This window comes from Bos indicus x Bos taurus, chromosome 12, assembly GCF_003369695.1.
Source record: "Bos indicus x Bos taurus breed Angus x Brahman F1 hybrid chromosome 12, Bos_hybrid_MaternalHap_v2.0, whole genome shotgun sequence".
NCBI classification, from domain to species: Eukaryota; Metazoa; Chordata; class Mammalia; order Artiodactyla; family Bovidae; genus Bos; species Bos indicus x Bos taurus.
In genome coordinates, this window is record NC_040087.1 from 70,662,754 (window position 1) to 70,682,037 (window position 19,284).

Consider the following 19,284-nt stretch of genomic DNA (forward strand, 5'->3'; position numbering starts at 1 on the left):
TCATATATAAAGATGATTTGTCATTTATTTACCTTTTGATAAAATTACTTATAGCTTTGGTTCATAATTTTAACAATTGTGGTAAAATATACACAGCATGCCTGGAGAATCCCAGGGACGGGGGAGCCTGGTGGGCTGCCATCTATGGGGTCACACAGAGTCTGACATGACTGAAGTGACTTAGCAGTGACTTAGCATACACAACATAAAATTTACCATTTTAACTTTTTAAGTGCACCATTTAGTGACATTAAATACATTCACATTCTTGTGCAGCCATCACCACTCTGCATCTCCAGAATTTTTTCTTCTTCCAAAACTTAACCTCTGCATTAATTAAATACTCACTCCCCAGTCACCTCCTCTTCGTCATCATGACTCTACTACATCTTTCTATGAATTTGACTCCTCTAGGTCCCTCATTTAAGCGAAATCATACAATATTTATTCTATGTCATGTAGTACAATGTCTTCAAGATTCATCCATGTTGGAAGAGATGTCATAATTTAAGTCCTTTTTAAAGGTGAATCATATTCCTTCACATGTATATACAATATTGTGTAAATCCTTATTGTCAAAATCAGACATAAGTTGAAGAAAGTGGGGAAAACCACTAGGCCATTTAGCTCAACAATGAGAAAACTAAGATCATGACATCTGGTCCCATCACTTTATGGCAAATAGATGGGGAAACAGTAAGAGACTTTATTATTTGGGGCTCCAAAATCACTGCAAATGGTGACTGCAGCCAGGAAATTAAAAAACGCTTTCCCTTGGAAGGAAAGTTATGACCAAACTAGACAGCATATTGAAAAGCAGAGACATTATTTTGCCAACAAAAGTCCATTTAGTCTAGGCTATGGTTTTTCCAGTAGTCATGTATGGGTGTGAGAGTTTGATTATAAAGAAAGCTGAGAGCAGAAGAATTGATGCTTTTGAACTGTGGTGTTGGAGAAGACTCTTGAGAGTCCCTTGGAAGCAAAGAGATCCAACCAATCCATCTCAAAGGAGATCAGTCCTGAGTGTTCATTGGAAGGACTGATGCAGTGGCTGAAACACCAATATTTTGGCCACCTGATGCGAAGAAGTGACTCATTTGAAAAGACTCTGACATTGGGAGAGATTGAAGGTGGGAGGAGAAGGGGACGCCAGAGGATGAGATGGTTGGATGGCATCACCAACTCAATGGACATGAGTTTGAGTAAACTCCGAGAGTTGGTGATAGACAGGTAGGCCTGGCGTGCTGCAGTCCATGGGGTTGCAAAGAGTTGCACATGACTGAGCGACTGAACTGAACTGATTCAGGTATGACCTAAATCAAATCCCTTATGATTATACAGTGGAAGTGACAAATAGATTCAAGGGATTAGATCTGATAGACAAACTGCCTGAAGAACTATGGATGGAGGTTCTTGACATTGTACAGGTGGCCATGATCAAGACCATTCCTGAGAAAAAGAAATGCAACAAGGCAAAATGGTTGTCTAAGGAGATCCTGCAAATAGCTGAGAAAAGAAGAGAAGCTAAAGACAAAGGAGAAAAGCAAAGATATACTCATTCAAATTCAGAGTTCCAAAGAATAGCAAGGAGAAATTGGAATGCCTTCCTCAGTGATCAGTGCAAAGAAGTAGAAGAAAACAATAGAATGGGAAAGACTAGAGATCTCTTCAAGAAAATTAGAGATACCAAGGGAACACTTCATACAAATATGGGAACAATAAAGGACAGAAATGGTATGGACCTAACAGAAGCAAAAGATATTAGGAAGAGGTGGCATCAATACACAGAACTATACTAAAAAGATCTTCATGACCCAGATAACCATGATGGTGTGATCACTGGACGAGAGCCAGACATCCTGGAATGTGAAGTCAAGTGGGCTTTAGGAAGCATCACTATGAACAAAGCTAGTGGAGGTGATGGAATTCCAGGTGAACTATTTCAAATCCTAAAAGATGATGCTGTGAAAGTGCTGCACTCAATATGCCAGCAAATTTGGAAAACTCAGCAGTGGCCACAGGACTGAAAAAGGTCAGTTTTCATTCCAATCCCAAAGAAAAGCAATGCCAAAGAATGTTCAAACTACCCCACAGTTGCACTCATCTCACATGCTAGCAAAGTAATGCTCAAAATTCTACAATCCAAGCTTCAAGAGCATGTGAACTATGAACTTCCAAATGTTCAAGGTGAATTTAGAAAAGGCAGAGGAACCTGAGATCAAATTGCCAAGCTCTGTTGGATCATTGAAAAAGGTAGAAAGTTCCAGAAATACATCTACTTCTGCTTTATTGACTATGCCAAAGCTTTTAACTGTGTGGATTACCACAAGCTGTGGAAAATTCTTAAAGAGATGGGAATAACAGACCACCTGACCCTGCCTCCTCAGAAATTTTTTGCAGTAGTTAGAAGCAATAGTTAGAACCAGACATGGGACAACAGACTGGTTCCAAATCGGAAAAGGAGTACATCAAGGCTGTATATTGCCACCCTATTTATTTAACTTATAGCAGAGCACATCATGAGAAATGCCAGGCTGAATGAAGCACAGGCTGGAAGTAAGATTACCGGGAGAAATATCAATAACCTCAGATAAGCAGATGACATGACCCTTATGCCAGAAAGCGAAGAAGAAGTAAGAGCCTCTTGATGAAAGTGAAAGAGGAGAGTGAAAAAGCTGGTTTAATACTCAACATTCAGAAAATTATGATCATGGCATCCGATCCCATCACTTCATAGTAAATAGATGGGCAAACAATGGAAAGAGTGACAGATTTTATTTTTGGGGGCTCCAACATCACTGCAGATGGTTATTGAAGCCATGAAATTAAATGATGCTTACTCCTTGGAAGAAAAGCTATGATCAACCTAGACAGCATATTAAAAAGCAGAGACATTATTTTGCCAACAAAGGTCTGTCTAGTCAAAGCTATGATTTTTCCAGTAGTCATGTTTGGATGAGAGTTGGAATCTAAAGATAGCTGAGCACCAAATAATTGATGCTTTTGAACTGTGGTGTTGGAGAAGACTCTTGAGAGTCCCTTGGACTGCAAGGAGATCAAACCAGTCCATCCTAAAGGAAATCAACCCTGAATATTCATTGGAAGGATTGATGCTGAAGCTGAAACTCCAATAGTTTGGCCACCTGATGCAAAGAACTGACTCACTGGAAAAGACTCTGATGCTGGCAAAGATTGAAGGCAGGAGGAGAAGGGGACGACAGAGGGTGAGGTGGTTGGATGGCATCATCAACTCAATGGACTTGAGTTTGAGTACTGACTGACTGACTGACTGGGTATCTATTTATCTGTTAGTGGACATTTGAGTTGTTTCTATCTTTTGACTGTTGTACATAATGGTGCTATGAACAGGGTGCACAAATGACCAGTAAAATTCATGCTCTAAATTATTCTGGGTACATTCTGGGAAATGAAATTGCTGTGCTGTGTACTAATTTCATGTTTGGTTTTTGAGGAAATGCCATCTCTTCCATTGTGGCTACATCATTTTACATTTTCTCTTGAGCATTGATTTTTCTGTTTAACTTGAAGACTAAATATAAAGAATTTATGAACCATGGTATTTTGTTTGGATCCATGGCTCCAGCTGATGGTCTGTTGAAACAGCTCAAGGTGGTCTGTTCAGGTTTCTCAGTTCTCCAGGGAATTTTTCAGAGCTTTTTAATCAAATCAAGGGATTGTACAGCACAGTCTGTGGTTTTTGTAAAGTCAGCAGACTGGCATTAAGAACATAGTTTCCTCACAGGATTAGTGTTTTGAATATTATACTGGTTAGTTTTAGAATGAGGAAACTAAGACCAGAGTGTTTAAATGGTGTCATACCTAGTATTAATGACTGACCAGATTTATAGTCCAGGTCCCCTAATCTCTTTCCTTAAGGCGACCTCTCCACTTTCATCTTGTTGTTGTTCAGTCGCTAAGTCCAGTCCAACTCTTTGTGACCCCATGGACTGCAGCACACCAGCCTTCCCTGTCATTTATTATCTCCCGGAGTTTGCACAAACTCATGTCCATTGAGACCAGGATGCCATCCAACTATCTCATCCTCTGTTTCCCCTTCCTCCTCCTGCCCTTAATCTTTCCCAGCATCAGGATCTTCTCCAATGAATCGGCTCTTGGCATCAGGCAGCCAAACTGTTGGAGCTTGTTTCAGTATCAGTCCTTACAATGAGTATTCAGGGTTGATTTTCTTTAGGATTGAGTGGTTGGATCTCCTAGCTGTCCAGGGGACTCTCAAGAGTCTTCTCTAGAACCACATTTCGAAAGCATCAGTTCTTCAGTGCTCAGCCTTCTTTATGGTCCAGCTTTCATATCAGTACATGACTACTGGAAAGAATATAGCTTTGACTATATGGACCTTTGTTGGCATAATGATGTCTCTGCTTTTTAATATGCTGTTTAGGGTTTGGCTGAAAATTACTTAGTTGGCTTGTAAGTCTAAACCTACATTCATTTATCCTTCGGACAGGTCCAAGTTCACTGAGAAACAGGGTGGAGGATTTTTCTTCTGTCTCCTGCTCCTCCTTTTGCTGTCCTTGTAAGCAGGGCTGCTGCCACATTGAATTGTCTAAGGATGAACATGGGTCCCCAAAGCCCTGCTGTCAGGCATCATCCTGCTCGTCCTGACACCACACAAGACCCCATGAAAACACACTCCATTTTGCTATATTCTCAGACTGACTTGGTATCACTGTAGGAATCCGATTCTCTGTATCTTTCTTTCATTTCAGTCACTTCGCCTGAGTAGCTCAGCCATGGGGAAGACCACCACAGGCCAGATAGTTAACCTGCTGTCCAACGATGTGAACAGGTTTGATCAGGTGAGCTGCCCCTGAGGGATCCTCTTCCATTTCCCACCCTTCTTCTTACTGGATTTAGCTTATTGGGATGCCAGGTGCCAGGGTTTGGTGTCGGTCAGTGTTCTGTTGAGGACATAAGACAAGGGTTCTCTTTATCCAACTCTCATTTCCTCTGTGTGCAACTTAGATGTGATAATATGTTTTGTCCTGTAGATGAGAAGTTTGTTTTTCTGACATTGTCTGCAATATACTTCAGTAATAGGCAGGCAGTAGTGTTCTTGGACAGCTTGATTAGTGTTCATAGAGGTCCTCCATAGAAGTTTTATAGTGGCCCTTCTTGGCATGTGGTGTCAGTGTTGCTGCCTGAACTGTCTTCCTCCCTCTCTGGATGATGAAGGCCTGGTGGGCAGGGATTGTTCTTTCCCCTGCCCCCTGTTCAGTGCTGCTTCACAGGGAGCCTTTGAGGAATAATGCCAAGTGGATGGTCTCCAGCTTTGCACAATCTCCTCTCTGCTATCCCATCATACCCATTTCACACTTACCTTATGAATAGATCATGTTACCAGGGTGTTGCAGCTGTTGGCCAGATCTGCATAGAACAGTTCTCTTTCCTGGATGATACTGCCTTTAAGTTTGGGAGCTTACCTGGTAGCTCAGATGGTAAAGAGTCCACCTGCAATGCACGATGCCCAGGTTTGATCCCTGGGTCAGGAACATTCCCTGGAGAAGGAAATGGCACCCTGCTCCAGTTGTCATGCCAGGATAATTCCATGGACAGAGGAGCCTGGTGGGGTATAATCCATGGGGTTGCAAAGAGTTGGATGACTAAGTGACTAACACTTTCAATTCCCCTTCAATTATTCATCAAACATGACATAAGGCCTCTACTTAATTTGAAGGATCAATAAGCCTTAATTTCTGCCCTGGAAAGGCCACAGCCTGTCCGAAAGGTAAATGCACAAGCAGTTATTGGAAAGTGTGGTAGGTACCATAATATAGGCTCTTCTGGGGAGATGGGGCTGAATTTTGGGACAGAGAGAGTTTGGGGAAGCCCTGAGCTCATCTGTGTTGTGGACAAAATCAACATCTTCTGTCAGTGGTGCTGGTCAGGTTCTCCCTGGATGTCCCTGAGGCCGGCCCTGTGCTTCCCCAGAACAGTGTCATCTGGGGTGGACACTTGGATTTCTCCTTCAGCAGGTGTAAAACTCACTAAGATCATTTCTGTTTAGATTCCTGTCTGTTCCTTCAGAGTAGATTGTTTCTACACTGTTGTCTTTCTCTTTTAAGGTAGCGATGTTCTTGCACTATCTGTGGATGGGACCACTGCAGGCTGTCGCAGTGACCGCCCTGCTCTGGAAGGAAATAGGAATGTCGTGTCTTGCCGGGATGGCGGTTCTCATTATTCTTCTGCTTTTGCAAAGCTGCTTTGGGATGTTGTTTTCATCACTCCGGTAAGAGAAACACTGATTTAAAAAATAGGTGATATGTGCTTAGTAACATGCACCGTCTGCTCGATGCTTGTGTTCAAAAACAAAACCAATGCCTTCTCTGGTCTCTTCTTTGAGTGCATTGTAGACCCTTCAGGCTTTGCAGGTGGAGGCTCCAGCCTTAAGCTGAAGGCTGATCTTGAAGAGGGAAAGGAGATGGCACTCACTGGCTCCTCCCACTACCATAGCTGAATAAGTGGAATGTCCTTGAGCAGAATATACCTACATTGATGTTATGTAAACTTTATTAAATAGTAATAATCCCATAGACTCAAATTTAACTGCATGTATTTTTGTTATTCTTATGTTAGAGCAATTTTCAGGTACCTATTTTTTTGTCTTGTTTTTAATTCAGTGTTTCCATTAACTTATAAATGCCTCAAGGACAAGGTCAATCTTAATTAACTATGTCTTTGTAAAGCCCCACAGTCCCAGCAGAATATGTGATAGAACAGTGGCTGGTGATGAAGGACCTAATGGCAAAGAGATAGACCTGAAGTAGATCCCAGAGGGTTGGAGGCGGGTCATTGTCCAGGTTGTTAGGTGATGGAGGTATTGTGCTCTTTGAAGTTTTTTTTTTTTCCCCCTTGAGATTTCTCTTCTTCTTCTTTTTTTTTTTATGACTTTACATGTGATATTTTTGTCTATTTGCAATTTCCTTTCCTGTTGGCTGTGAAGAGATGTTCCTTATCCTTCGAGGCCCTGTTCCAGTGCTACCAGGTCTCTGAATTTCTTCTTGTTCTGCTTTCCTGGTAGAATTCACAGTCCCATCTTTTCTGCTCCCCAGCACTTCTCTCCTATTTTATCATAGCACAGACACTGTCTTCCTGTTAGATTCAGTGTCTTTTTGCCTTCCCTGTCCAACTGTGACCTCCTTGGGCAGAGAGTTTATACCTGACTTACTTTGGGTCTTCCTCAGCCAGTACTGCGAGTTCTCCAAGTTACTCCTTGAGTTGGGCTGAGTGGTTGACTTCTAAAAATCTTTTTCTCCATTTGCACTTTGAGAACGACCTGCCTGTGATGTCAGCACGGAAGAGCTGTAGGGAATCATCAATCCCTGGTCCCTCCCTGTGCCCCCTGCTGCTTCTGCAGCTGCTGAAGAAAGTTGGGCTGTGGTCACTGAGGCTCATCTCGTCTGTCCCCTCAGGAGTAAGACTGCAGCTCTCACAGACGACAGGATCAGGACCATGACTGAAGTCATAACTGGCATCAGAACAGTAAAAATGAATGCTTGGGAAAAGTCATTTATAGACCTTATTACCAGACTGAGAAGGTAAGTTTTTGTGCATATCACACCATATTTTTGTACTTTCCCCTCTATTTTTACTGACTGAAATTAGAAGTCTTACCAAGTTTTCACATGAAGATGAGCTTAAATACTATGAACTCCATACCTTACATGTGGCAGGAGGGTTAAGTGGAAGAGGGGAAATGTCGTTTTAACCTGCTGTTCCACTTACGATCTTCTTAAAGTAAAAATTATGTATGCTTCTGAAGACAAACAGATAGCCAATAAACACATGAAAAATGCTCAACATCACTCTTTCTTAGAGAAATTCAAATCAAGGCTACAATGAAGTATCACCTCACACTGGTAGGCATGGCCATCAACAAAAAGTCTACAAACAGTACCCTCCTGCACTGTGGTAGGAGTGCAAATTGGCACAGCTATTGTGGAAAAGAGGCTGGAGATTCCTTAGAAAATTAGGAATAAATCCACCATATGACACAGCCATCCCACTACTGGGCATATGCCCTGAGCAAACCAGAATTCAAAAAGACACATGTACCTCAATGCTCATTGCAGCACTATTTACAATAGCCAGGACATGTGCTTCCAGGGCGGCTATGGTGTCTGCCTCTGTCTAATGTCTTGGTGTCTCACAATTTTGGGGTGTCTTATTCTCTTCTCCCACAAGTTCATGAGTTCCTGGAAGGGACGGACTGTGTCTTTCTGTTAACAGTGGGGAGCCTGGCCCAGGACTTGTGGTTATGAATGCTTGTTGAAAGAATGTTCAAACCCAGTCCAATTGACCAACAGTGTTTAAAAGGGTGACATGAAGCCTCTCTTTAGTTGGAAGAGTGAAGTGGTGATGAAGTGTGTGTCCTGGTGTTGGGACGGAGCCCCAGGCATGCCCTGTGTAGTGTCTCCATGTGAGGGCTTGAATTCATGCCTTGGATGTCGATGCTTCTTTTAAAACCTCTTTCCTACTCTCTTTTCAGGAAGGAAATTTCCAGGATTCTGAAAAGTTCCTACCTTAGGGGCATGAATTTGGCATCATTTTTCGCTATCAGCAAAATTATGATTTTTGTCACCTTCATCACCAATGAGCTCCTTGACAACCGGATCACAGCCAGCCAGGTGTTTGTGGTGGTGATGCTGATTGAGGCTCTGCGGTTCTCGAGCACCCTTTACTTCCCCATAGCCGTCGAGAAGGTGTCAGAGGCTGTTGTCAGCATCCGAAGAATCAAGGTTTGGGGACAAATAATTGTTTTCAGTTTTCGGTGGATTTTTTGTAAAATGTCCTTTTGTTTGGTATCACTGTGTTCCAGTTAGGAGATATTTAGCTCTCTCAGTGCCAAAGCTGGCAGTCTTCCCAGAATGTTGTAGATACTCCCTTTTCTTCTTAGGTAGAGTGCATTACAGATATCATAAGAATGGTTCTCTTGTAGGGACAGTAGTATATATAAGTAGCAGTAGCACAGGGCTCTTGTGTAGTGATGCCTGCAGAGTGACTACAATGTGTAAAAGCAGGAGAAGCAAACAGAGTGCATCTCCTGTGCTGACTCCAGTGACCAGGCAGTGACTGTGCAGTCCTGGGGTACAGGATTCCTCTCTGGGCCAGGAGGGGAGGAACTTGCTGAGAGCTCCCTGCTCCTTGGACAGGAAGAGTGGCCTCAGATTCACTTAATTCTCTGTGTTCAAAAATGAGTTCTTTCCTCTACAGATGTTTTGCTTGTTGATATCTGAGCCACCTTTTGCATCTGCCTTTTCATCCCTGTCCCCTCTTTATTTACTGCTTAATCCTCTAACTGCCCTCTTTTTTTTCACATTTATAATTCCCACCATTATGTAAACCAAGAAGTTCCAGATATACAAGCTGGATTTAGAAAAGGCAAAGGAACCAGGGATCAAATTTCCAGCATCCGTTGGATCATAGAAAAACAAGAGAATTCCAGAAAAACATCTGCTACTGCTTCATTGACTACTCTAAAGCCTTTGAGTGTGTGGATCACAACAAACTGTGGAAAATCATGAAAGAGATGGGAATATCAAATCACCTTACCTGTCTCCTGTCAAACTTGTATGCAAGTCAAGAAGCAACAGTTAGAACTGGTCATGGAATAATGGGCTGGTTCCAATTTGGAAAAGGAGTACATGAAGGCTATATATTGTAACCTTGCTTTTTTAACTTATATGCAGAGTACATCATGAGAAATGTTGGGCTGGATGAAGCTCAAGCTGGAATCAAGATTGCTGGGAGAGATATCAATAACCTCAGACATGCAGATGACACCACCCTTATGGCAAAAAGTGAAGAGGAACTAAAGAGCCTCTTGATGAAGGTGAAAGAGGAGAGTGAAAATGCTGACTTAAAACTCAGCATTCAGAAAACTACAATCATGGCATTTCATCCCATTACTTCATGGCAACAGATGGGGAAACAATGGAAACAGAAACAGACTTTATTTTCTTGGGCTCCAAAATCACTGAAGGTGCTGATTGCAGCCATGAAATTCAAAGACCCTTGCTTCTTTGAAGAAAAGCTATGACAATTCTAGACAGTGTATTAAAAAGCAGAGACATTACTTTGCCAACAATGTTCCCTATAGTTAAAAGTATGGTTTTTCCACCAGTCATGTATAGATGTGAGTGTTGGACCATAAAGAAGGCTGAGCACCGAAGAATTGATGGTTTGAACTGTGGTACTGGAGAAGACTCTTGAGAGCCCCTTGGACTGCAAGGAGATCAAACCAGCCAATCCTAAAGGAAATCAACCCTGAGTATTCATTGGAAGGTCTGATGCTGAAGCTCCAATACTTTGGCTATCTAATGCCAAGAGCCAACTCATTGGAAAAGACCCTGATGCTGGGAAAGATTGAGGGCAAGAGGAGAAGGGGACGAGAGAGGGTGAGATGGTTGGATAGCATCACTGACTCAACAGACATGAGTCTGAGCAAACTCTTGGAGATAGTGATGGACAGGGGATCCTGGAGTGCTGCAATCCATGGGATTGCAAAGAGTCAGACACGATTTAGTGACTGAGCAACAACAAATACACTATATTATATGATTATATTGATATATACCATGAGCTGTAATAATAGTAATTATTAATTATGTAATAATAATAATTATGTAATATATTTTTCCATACATTATTTAATATGTTATGAGTGAAAGTGAAAGTTGGTCAGTTGTGTCTGACTCTTAGCAGCCCTATGGACTATACATTCTGTGGAATTCTCCAGGCCAGCATACTGGAATGGGTAGCCTTTCCCTTCTCCAGGGCATCTTCCCAACCCAGGGATCAAACCCAGGTCTCCTGCATTGCAGGTGGATTCTTTACCAGCTGAGCCACAAGGGAAGCCACAGCTGGAGTGGGTAGACTAACCCTTCTCCAGCGGGTCTTCCCAACCCAGGAATCAAACTGGGGTCTCATGTATTGCATAATATATTTTGATGTGAACTAATACTTTAAGAACAGTTAGCAAAACATATTTAGACTGTTCAAAGTTTGCAAATCCCAGAAAAGCAATTGTTTTTGTTTGTGCTTTCTTCCTGCAGTTTAACAATCTGTTTTTTTACAATCTGGTTTTTTTTTTTTGCCTCATTTCTATAGAATTTTTTATTACTTGATGAAATACCACAGGTCAACACTCAGCTGCCATCAGAGGGTGAAGTGATGGTGGACATGCAAGATTTCACTGCTTTTTGGGATGAGGTAACAGATCTTCCATTCCAAGATCATGACTGCTAACAGACAACTGTGACTAAGATTCACTGGAGAATTTTTAGATTTTACCCATGGTGTAAAATGTGACTTGCTCATTTACTAAAAGTATGTTACAAAATTATTCAAAATAGGGACTAATGTTTGTATGTAATGGAGATTATAATATCAACCTAAGATGTTTGACATGTTGCTGTCTCTCTCATTTTCAAGAGAGCTTTCAAAGCATTAGCACATTTTGAACTTAAAGTCCATACATTTGTAATGTTAGCATTTACAGAATTGGACAGACAAAATGCTGCAATGTGATATGGGTTATCTGAAAAATAACTAGTTTTTAAAGAGGCTTTGGGGAATCAGCATATATTTTTTGCCTTGATTTTCAGACCAGTTTATTATACACACAATGAGGCCATGATCTGGATCTTTGCTGTGGGGTAGAGTGGGGGCTCTCCCATCCTGAGCTTCTGGATGGTTCTGAATACTTTGGTGGCAGCCAGGGTAGGAGGAGACAGCAGGTGATCACAATGAGCACCAGTGATTCCTAGTTAAAGGATTACATTGTGTGGAAGCTGACTAGGAGAGCTAGTGATTTCCAACACTTTTCATTTCAGTCAGTTCAGTTCAGCTCAGTCGTGTCTGACTCTTTGTGACCCCCATGAATCGCAGCATGCCAGGCCTCCCTGTTCATCACCTTATTTGGTTTCTTTTTTTTTTTTTTGATCTTCTTTTATTTATTTATTTTTTAAATTTTGTTTTATTTTTAAACTTTATAATATTGTATTGGTTTTTCCAAATATCGAAATGAATCCGCCACAGGTATACATGTGTTCCCCATCCTGAACCCTCCTCCCTCCTCCCTCCCCATACCATCCCTCTGGGTCGTCCCAGTGCACCAGCCCTAAGCATCCAGTATCGTGCATCGAACCTGGACTGGCGACTCGTTACATATATGATATTATACATATTTCAATGCCATTTTCCCATATCATCCCACCCTCTCCCTCTCCCAAAGAGTACAAAAGACTGTTCTATACATCAGTGTTTCTTTTGCTGTTTCGTATACAGGGTTATTATTTGTTAGGTTCAGTCAAACAGAAAAAACAACAGGGTCTGGTCTCAAGAAGTTGTCAGTATCACACACCCAGTGCAGCGCCTTTACCAACTGAAATGCCCCGCTGCTCCCTTGTTCCGTGGTCTTCTGTGCTCACCCTCCTGTATCAGTGAGGATTTGTTAGGAAAACAGAACCCCACCACTGGAGAGGGAGTTCCATGCAGGGAATTAGTTACGCAGATGATAAAAGAGGGAGAAAAAAGCAGTAAGGGCAAAATGGTGGTGCGCGAGACAACCCAGGGGTTATCAAAGGCAGGAAGCTGCTCCCACCCCCAGCGCTGGAGGGACTCAGGGAGGCGGCGCCTCCACCAGAGGGTCTACCCTCCAGAGCAGAGCCCAGGAGCCGGGCTGTCAGAGTGGGGATCACAGAGCACGTGTCCTGACTGTAGACTCACCCTGTCTTCCGTGCCTGTGACTCTGTGGTGCCACCTGCATCCTGTTCACCTGCTTCTGACTCAGCAGCTGCCGTCCCCACCGACAACCAGTGGTTTGTTCCTAGATACATGAAACCACATCCCTGTACCTTCTGTCCATGGAAACTCACACAAGGTGTCTGATCTAACCTGAGAGCTTCTGCTACCTTAATACAGTGGATTTACCTTCTGGTTGGTGTTTCTCGTCATAATGCTCTTGAAGCATTTATAGAATGCACCACTAAAATTCCATTATAAAGACCATTTTATGTAAATGCTAACACATACTTTGTATGAAGTTATGAGCAGATTTCTTTTGTTCCAAGCAAACATGTAGATTTACTTTAAATCAGTTCAGTATATGTTCTGCAGTTGTTAATTAACTGAAATAAAAATATCTGTATGCAGCAGTCTGCCTGTGCAGCAAATGCCTGTAAGGTAGAATAAGGGATTTTAGTTGTACTACAGTCCATGTTAATACATCAGATGAAAAATCTGAAAAGGTTTCTATATAGCTTCTAGAGTTTAAAAAAAAAAACACATTATTACTAATTCAAGATACTAAACTGCTGAAGGAAGAGGGGAAAAGGCTGTGAGTTCTGTTGTAAGGTTCTTGTAAAATCTAACTAATGGGATATTATGATTCTGTTAGAGCAGAATTCAAAATTACAGAGATGAGAGGCTTCATCAGCTACATTTTCACAAAAATAGATGAAAATGTGAACATTATTGTGTGGCAAAGTTTCCTTGGAGAAGGAAATGGCAACTCCCTCCAGTATTCTTGCCTGGAGAATCCCATGGATAGAAGAGCCTGGTGGGTAGAGTCCATAGGGTTGCAGAGTGACTGAGCAAAGCAAAGATATTCCTATCTAGGTAAATGATGATTATGGTATTGCAGCTAATTTTTACCACTTTCATGGAATAGAAATTCTAAATATTTTCAACTGAATCTAGTCTCTAATAGCACTCACTAAAAACTAACAGCCATGGCACCATAATAACATTTTTTGTGAGGTACCTAGACTGTCATGACTGAGGGAGACACAAAAATGTGAGGTAAGCATATCTTTTCCCAGAAACCTTTGAAGCCAGAGATATTAAACAATTAAGGCACTTGAAAACATTAGGGATATGTATAAACTTGCGAGTAAAACAAACTATAGCTGTACCAGCAAGCAATGAAGAAATAGTAAATCTTCATTTTATGAATCTTTAATTGTTTAAATGTAAGGAACTTTGGCTTAAGAAATGGTCAAGAGCAACTTGTCGTTTCTTACTATATAATATTGAAAACCAAGTGCTAAATTCAGCCATTGTAGGGTAGGGAAACTAAAACAAAAAAGCCTTAATGACCTGGAGCCTTAATGAGCAAAAGCTCATTTTAAACTGACTTAAGTCCCTGAACTAATCCTGTGTGTCAAAGGCAGGGAAGAAGGATCCCTCTAAACCTGAAAAAACTAGTGATTCATAAGGAAACTAAAGAGATGAAAGTATGCATGCTTACCATACCACAGGAATTGGAACTAAGAAAAAAAAAGATAGGTGAGAAGAAATAAAAAGTACTATCTATTTACCTAGCACAATCATCATTAAAAATCAACAGTAATCCGATCAACTAAAATTTTTTCCTGAAATTACACTGTTCACATTTTCTGTGTCAAAACTTAAAATGATTGTCTCATTAAAGAGTTAGTAAATGATTCTAAAACAACTTCTTTCTTGCCTCATAAAAGTTACATTTTAAGAAAGCTTGGTGAAAATCTTAAGGTACAACAGTTAGGATACTTTTTTGAAGTACAAAGGAAAATATAATTAAATCAACTTTATACTTTTTAACAGTCATAAGAAAAATTTAGGGTGGTTCCATAGATGAAGGCTTTTGACTTCATATAAATTGTTTAAGTTACTCAGGCTTGAAATAAAGTAGGTAAGTTTTCAGTTATAACAGTGTAGTATCTTAGAACAGATTTTTTATTGCCCACATCAACAGTTACATCCTCAGACCAACTTTTCCCTTCTTTAATGTGAAATAGCAAATCACCAGCATTTTAGGTTAGGTCTAGACTTTAAGGCATTGTTCTTTAATTTCTAAATGATACAAAGTGCTTTATAAGTATGAACAATAATCTGTTGTACTTAACTATTTTTGTGTCCTTTCCATTCATTTCTTTAAATCTGGAATGTGGCATCATTTTTCCATGTATAAAAAATAACTGTTATCAAGCACAAAATTTTACTCTAAGGATACTAAATTTTTAAATTTATTCCACTTTTTAAATGATAGCCAAAAATCCACCTGATTGATGCTCATTTAGCACCTTCTTCTAAATTCTGGTCACTAAAGTACATCCTGAGTTTGAATAAAAATAATGCATCTTTCAGGCTTTAAAATGACTTCTTTTTAAAAGAATTTTAATTGGAGGCTAATTACTTTACAATATTGGGCTTCCATGGTGGATCCATGGTAAAGAATCTGCCTGCAGTGCAGGAGACCCAGGTTCGGTTCCTAGGTTGGGAAGATCCCCTGGAAAAGGGAATGGCAACCCACTCTAGTAATCTTGCCTAGGGACTGCTAAGTGACTTTCACTGCACCTGCAAAAGGGTCATAGGCTGTCCACACAGGACAGTGTTTTCCATCACTTACAGACTTACATTTGGCATGTAAAGAAGAGAGAATCTAATCCCACAGCAGCAGCCATTTAAGGTAAAAGAAGCAGCCACAAATATTCATGCAGAGCACTTTAAATATTCCCCTTGAGCAAAATGATTTAACTGATTTTCTTCAAGAGCAATGCTCCGATATGCATCCCTTGAAAAATTAAAGATCCCAGAATAGCATCTTCCATGTGGGACATATTGAAAGATGATATTTTGGTTTCAGTGAGTTACACTCCAGCCCTTGTTAATTTAGCAGGTCTGTTTTCAGAGGGTGGGGTTAGTGTTAGTTGCTCAGTTGGGTCCAACTCTTTGTGATTCCATGGACTATAGCCTGCCAGGCTCTTCTGTCCATGGAATTCTCCAGGCAAGAATACTGGAGTGGGTTGCCATTCCCTTCTCCAGGAGGATCTTCCCTACCCAGGGATCAAACTTGGGTCTCGGCACATTGTAGGCGGATTCTCTACCATCTGAGTCATCAAGGAAGCCCATAGGGTGTGGTAATTTTGTGTTTTTAGATTTGCAAATCTATAGAGAAAGAAAATTACAGCGTACACACCCAAGAAAGGACAGCTCCTCCAAAGAACCTGGCTGCATCAGAGGCAGACTTTGGCATGGGTTGTGAGCTCAGAGTTAGTGGTTTTAGTTACACCTGATGTGGCAGCTGCGGTGGGAGCTGTGGAGGGAAAGGCAGAGTTGTGGTGTTAGCTCTCAAATTGGTTGGCAATGGTGTGACAGCAGGCACAGATACAGAAAGAATTCTGTGTTCACCACCTGGCAGTCACTAACTTTGAATTATGTAAACAGTAGGTCTTACCTTTCATTCAGTCCAAAAGCAGGTAGTATTAGCAGTCTTAGCATCAAAACAGGAAACATAGCTGTTGTGGTTTCCCAGATTTCTGGGGCTGGAGAGGTGCTCCTGAGGAGTGGCGGTACTGAGTGGTGGTGCTCAGTAAAGCTGAGCTGTAGTCACGTCAGGGCCAGGGTGGTGCCCTGAGCCAGTCATCACACAGAGCATGGCCAGGCAGCCCGTGGCCCAGAGCAGCAGGTGGGAGAGCCCGACAATATGTCCTCTGTGCAGGTGTTCAAGTGGACCCATCGCTGCGTCCATCCTTCTGTCCCCTGCATCCTCTCCCCCAGTGTGAGCAGGTGTCCGCTGAATTGCTTTTGTACCAAACTATGGAGCAATGGCACCCCACGCCAGTACTCTTGCCTGGAAAATCACATGGACGGAGGAGCCTGGTGCCCTGCAGTCCATGGGGTCGCTGAGGGTCAGACACGACTGAGCGACTTCACTTTCACTTCTCACTTTCATGCATTGGAGAAGGAAATGGCAACCCACTCCAGTCTTCTTGCCTGGAGAATCCCAGAGACAGGGGAGCCTGCTGGGCTGCTTTCTATAGGGTTGCACAGAGTCAGACACAACTGAAGTGACTTAGCAGCAGCAGCAGCATGCAGCATTTAAAAATGAACTATCTTGTTCTTTCAAGAGCTTAATAACATGGTCACAGACTTCTGTGTAGTCCAGAACACCCTGTTCTGTTGCCTGTTCTGTAGTCCAGAACACCCTGTTCTGTTGCCCTGGCCTTGCCTATGGAAGGACTGTGTCCCTTGCTGGGGTCATTAGTAATTAGGGCTGTCAGGTTAGGTCATAGGTGAGAGAGTCCTTGGAGGGGAAGGGGAAGGCATTTAGGGTTTTGGAGAAAAGCTGAGTCTGAATGAAGCCCCTGCTGGGCTGGGAGGCAGGAGACAGACATGAGCTCTGTAATCTGCTCCCCTAGACAGCCAGATGGGCAGGTGGGGGCAGTTCTCAGGTACCCAGGTCTCATTCATGAAATGATGTGACTTGGTCTTGATCTTTAAGATTTAAAATAAATGGTTCCAGGGACTTATCTGGTGGTCCAGTGGTTCAGAATCCACCTTCCAATACAGGGGACTCTGGTTCCATCCCTGGTTGAGGAACTAAGATCTCACATGCTATGGAGTAACTAAGCCCCCTGCTGCTGCTGCTGCTGCTGCTAAGTCGCTTCAGTCGTGTCGGACTCTGTGCGACCCCAGAGATGGCAGCCCACCAGGCTCCCCTCTCCCTGGGATTCTCCAGGCAAGCAAGAACACTGGAGTGGCTTGCCATTTCCTTCTCCAATGCATGAAAGTGAAAAGTGAAAGTGAAGTCGCTCAGTCGTGTCCAACTCCTAGCGACCCCATGGACTGCAGCCTACCAGGCTCCTCCATCCATGGGATTTTCCAGGCAAGAGTACTGGAGTGGGGTGCCATTGCCTTCTCCGACTAAGCCCCCATACCCCAGCAAAGACCCAGAGCAGCAGCCAAAATAATAAAAAAAAAAGAATAAGCAAAACAAAGGTCTTGTGGGAGCCTCCAGATCTCAAGGTGCAGGGTTTTGAACCGTGTCTGCACAGAGTAGTAGCTTAGATGATGATCTTTATTGAGTCAGTGTTCCCTGAGCCCGGATAACCAGTGGGGGAGGGACCCAGCAGCCATGAGTTGTCGAGTGCTGCCCCCTTCTGATCACCCCGGAGCAGTGCGCGATCCTGAGGCCTGAACACGGAAGGAACTCTGTCCTTGACAGACTGAGGGGCTGTGATAGGAAGTTGATGTTTGTAGTTGGTTCACTATTTTGCTGTCATAACTAGGTGAAAAGCAGTAAAATAGGAATCCCAAGTGTCAGGCAGGAAGAAAGGAGTTCAGTTCAGTCGCTCAGTCATGTCCAGCTCTTGGCGACCCCATGGACTGCAGCACGCCAGGCCTCCCTGCCCGTCATAAACTCCTGGAGCTTACTTAAACTTATGTCCATTGATTCAGTGATGCCATCCAACCATCTCATCCTCTGTCATCCCCTTCTTCTCCTGACTTCAATCCTTCCCAACATCAGGGTCTTTTCAAATGAGTCAATTTTTTGCATCAGGTGGCCAAAGTATTGGAGATTCAGCTTCAACATCTGCCCTTCCAATGAATATTCAGGGATGATCTCCTTTGGGATGGACCAGTTGGATCTCCTTGCAATCCAAGGGACTCTCAAGAGTCTTCTCCAACACCACAGTTCAAAAGCATCAATTCTTCTGCTCTCAGCTTTCTTTATAGTCCACTCTCACATCTATACATCACTACTGGAAAAACCATAGCTTTGACTAGATGGATCTTTGTTGGTAAATTGATGTCTCTGCTCTAAAATATGCTGTCTAGGTTGGTCATAGCTTTTCTTCCAAGGAGCAAGCATCTTTTAATTTCATGGCTGCAATCACCATCTGCAATGATTTTGAAGCCCCCCAAAATAAACTCTCTCACTGTTTCCCCATCTATTTGCCATGAAGTGATGGGACCAGATTCCTTGATCTTAGTTTTCTGAATGTTGAACTTTAAGCCAACTTTTTCACTCTCCTCTTTCACTTCCATAAAGAGGCTCTTTAGTTATTCTTTGCTTTCTGCCATAAGGGTGGTGTCATCTGCATATCTGAGGTTATTCATATTTCTCCTGGCAATCTTGATTCCAGCTTGTGCTATATCCAGCCCAGCATTTCTCACAATGTACTCTGCATATAAGATAAATAAACAGGGTGACAATATACAGCCTTGACGTACTCCTTTTCCTATTTGGAACCAGTCTGTTGTTCCATGTTCAGTTCTAACTGTTGCTTCCTGACCTGTATACAGATTTCTTAAGAGGCAGGTCAGGTGGTCTGGTGTTCCCATCGCTTAAAGAATTTTCCACAGTTTATTGTGATCCACACAGTCAAAGGCTTTGGCATAGTCAATAAAGCAGAAATAGATATTTTTATGGAACTCTTTGACTTTTTTGATAATCCAACAGATGTTGGCAATCTGATC

At 42.3% G+C, this 19,284-nt stretch overlaps 1 protein-coding gene across 1 annotated transcript in view; it reads left to right on the forward strand.

Annotated features, from left to right (window-relative positions):
• The window catches only part of LOC113902123 (multidrug resistance-associated protein 4-like), a 113,722-nt gene that overhangs the window by 22,644 nt on the left and 71,794 nt on the right, over window positions 1–19,284 (forward strand). Inside the window, exons 6-10 of the mRNA XM_027557077.1 lie at window positions 4,749–4,838; window positions 6,105–6,268; window positions 7,452–7,577; window positions 8,528–8,777; window positions 11,149–11,250. Coding sequence (XP_027412878.1) covers window positions 4,749–4,838; window positions 6,105–6,268; window positions 7,452–7,577; window positions 8,528–8,777; window positions 11,149–11,250 — 732 coding nt within the window. The remainder of the gene's footprint in view (window positions 1–4,748; window positions 4,839–6,104; window positions 6,269–7,451; window positions 7,578–8,527; window positions 8,778–11,148; window positions 11,251–19,284) is intronic.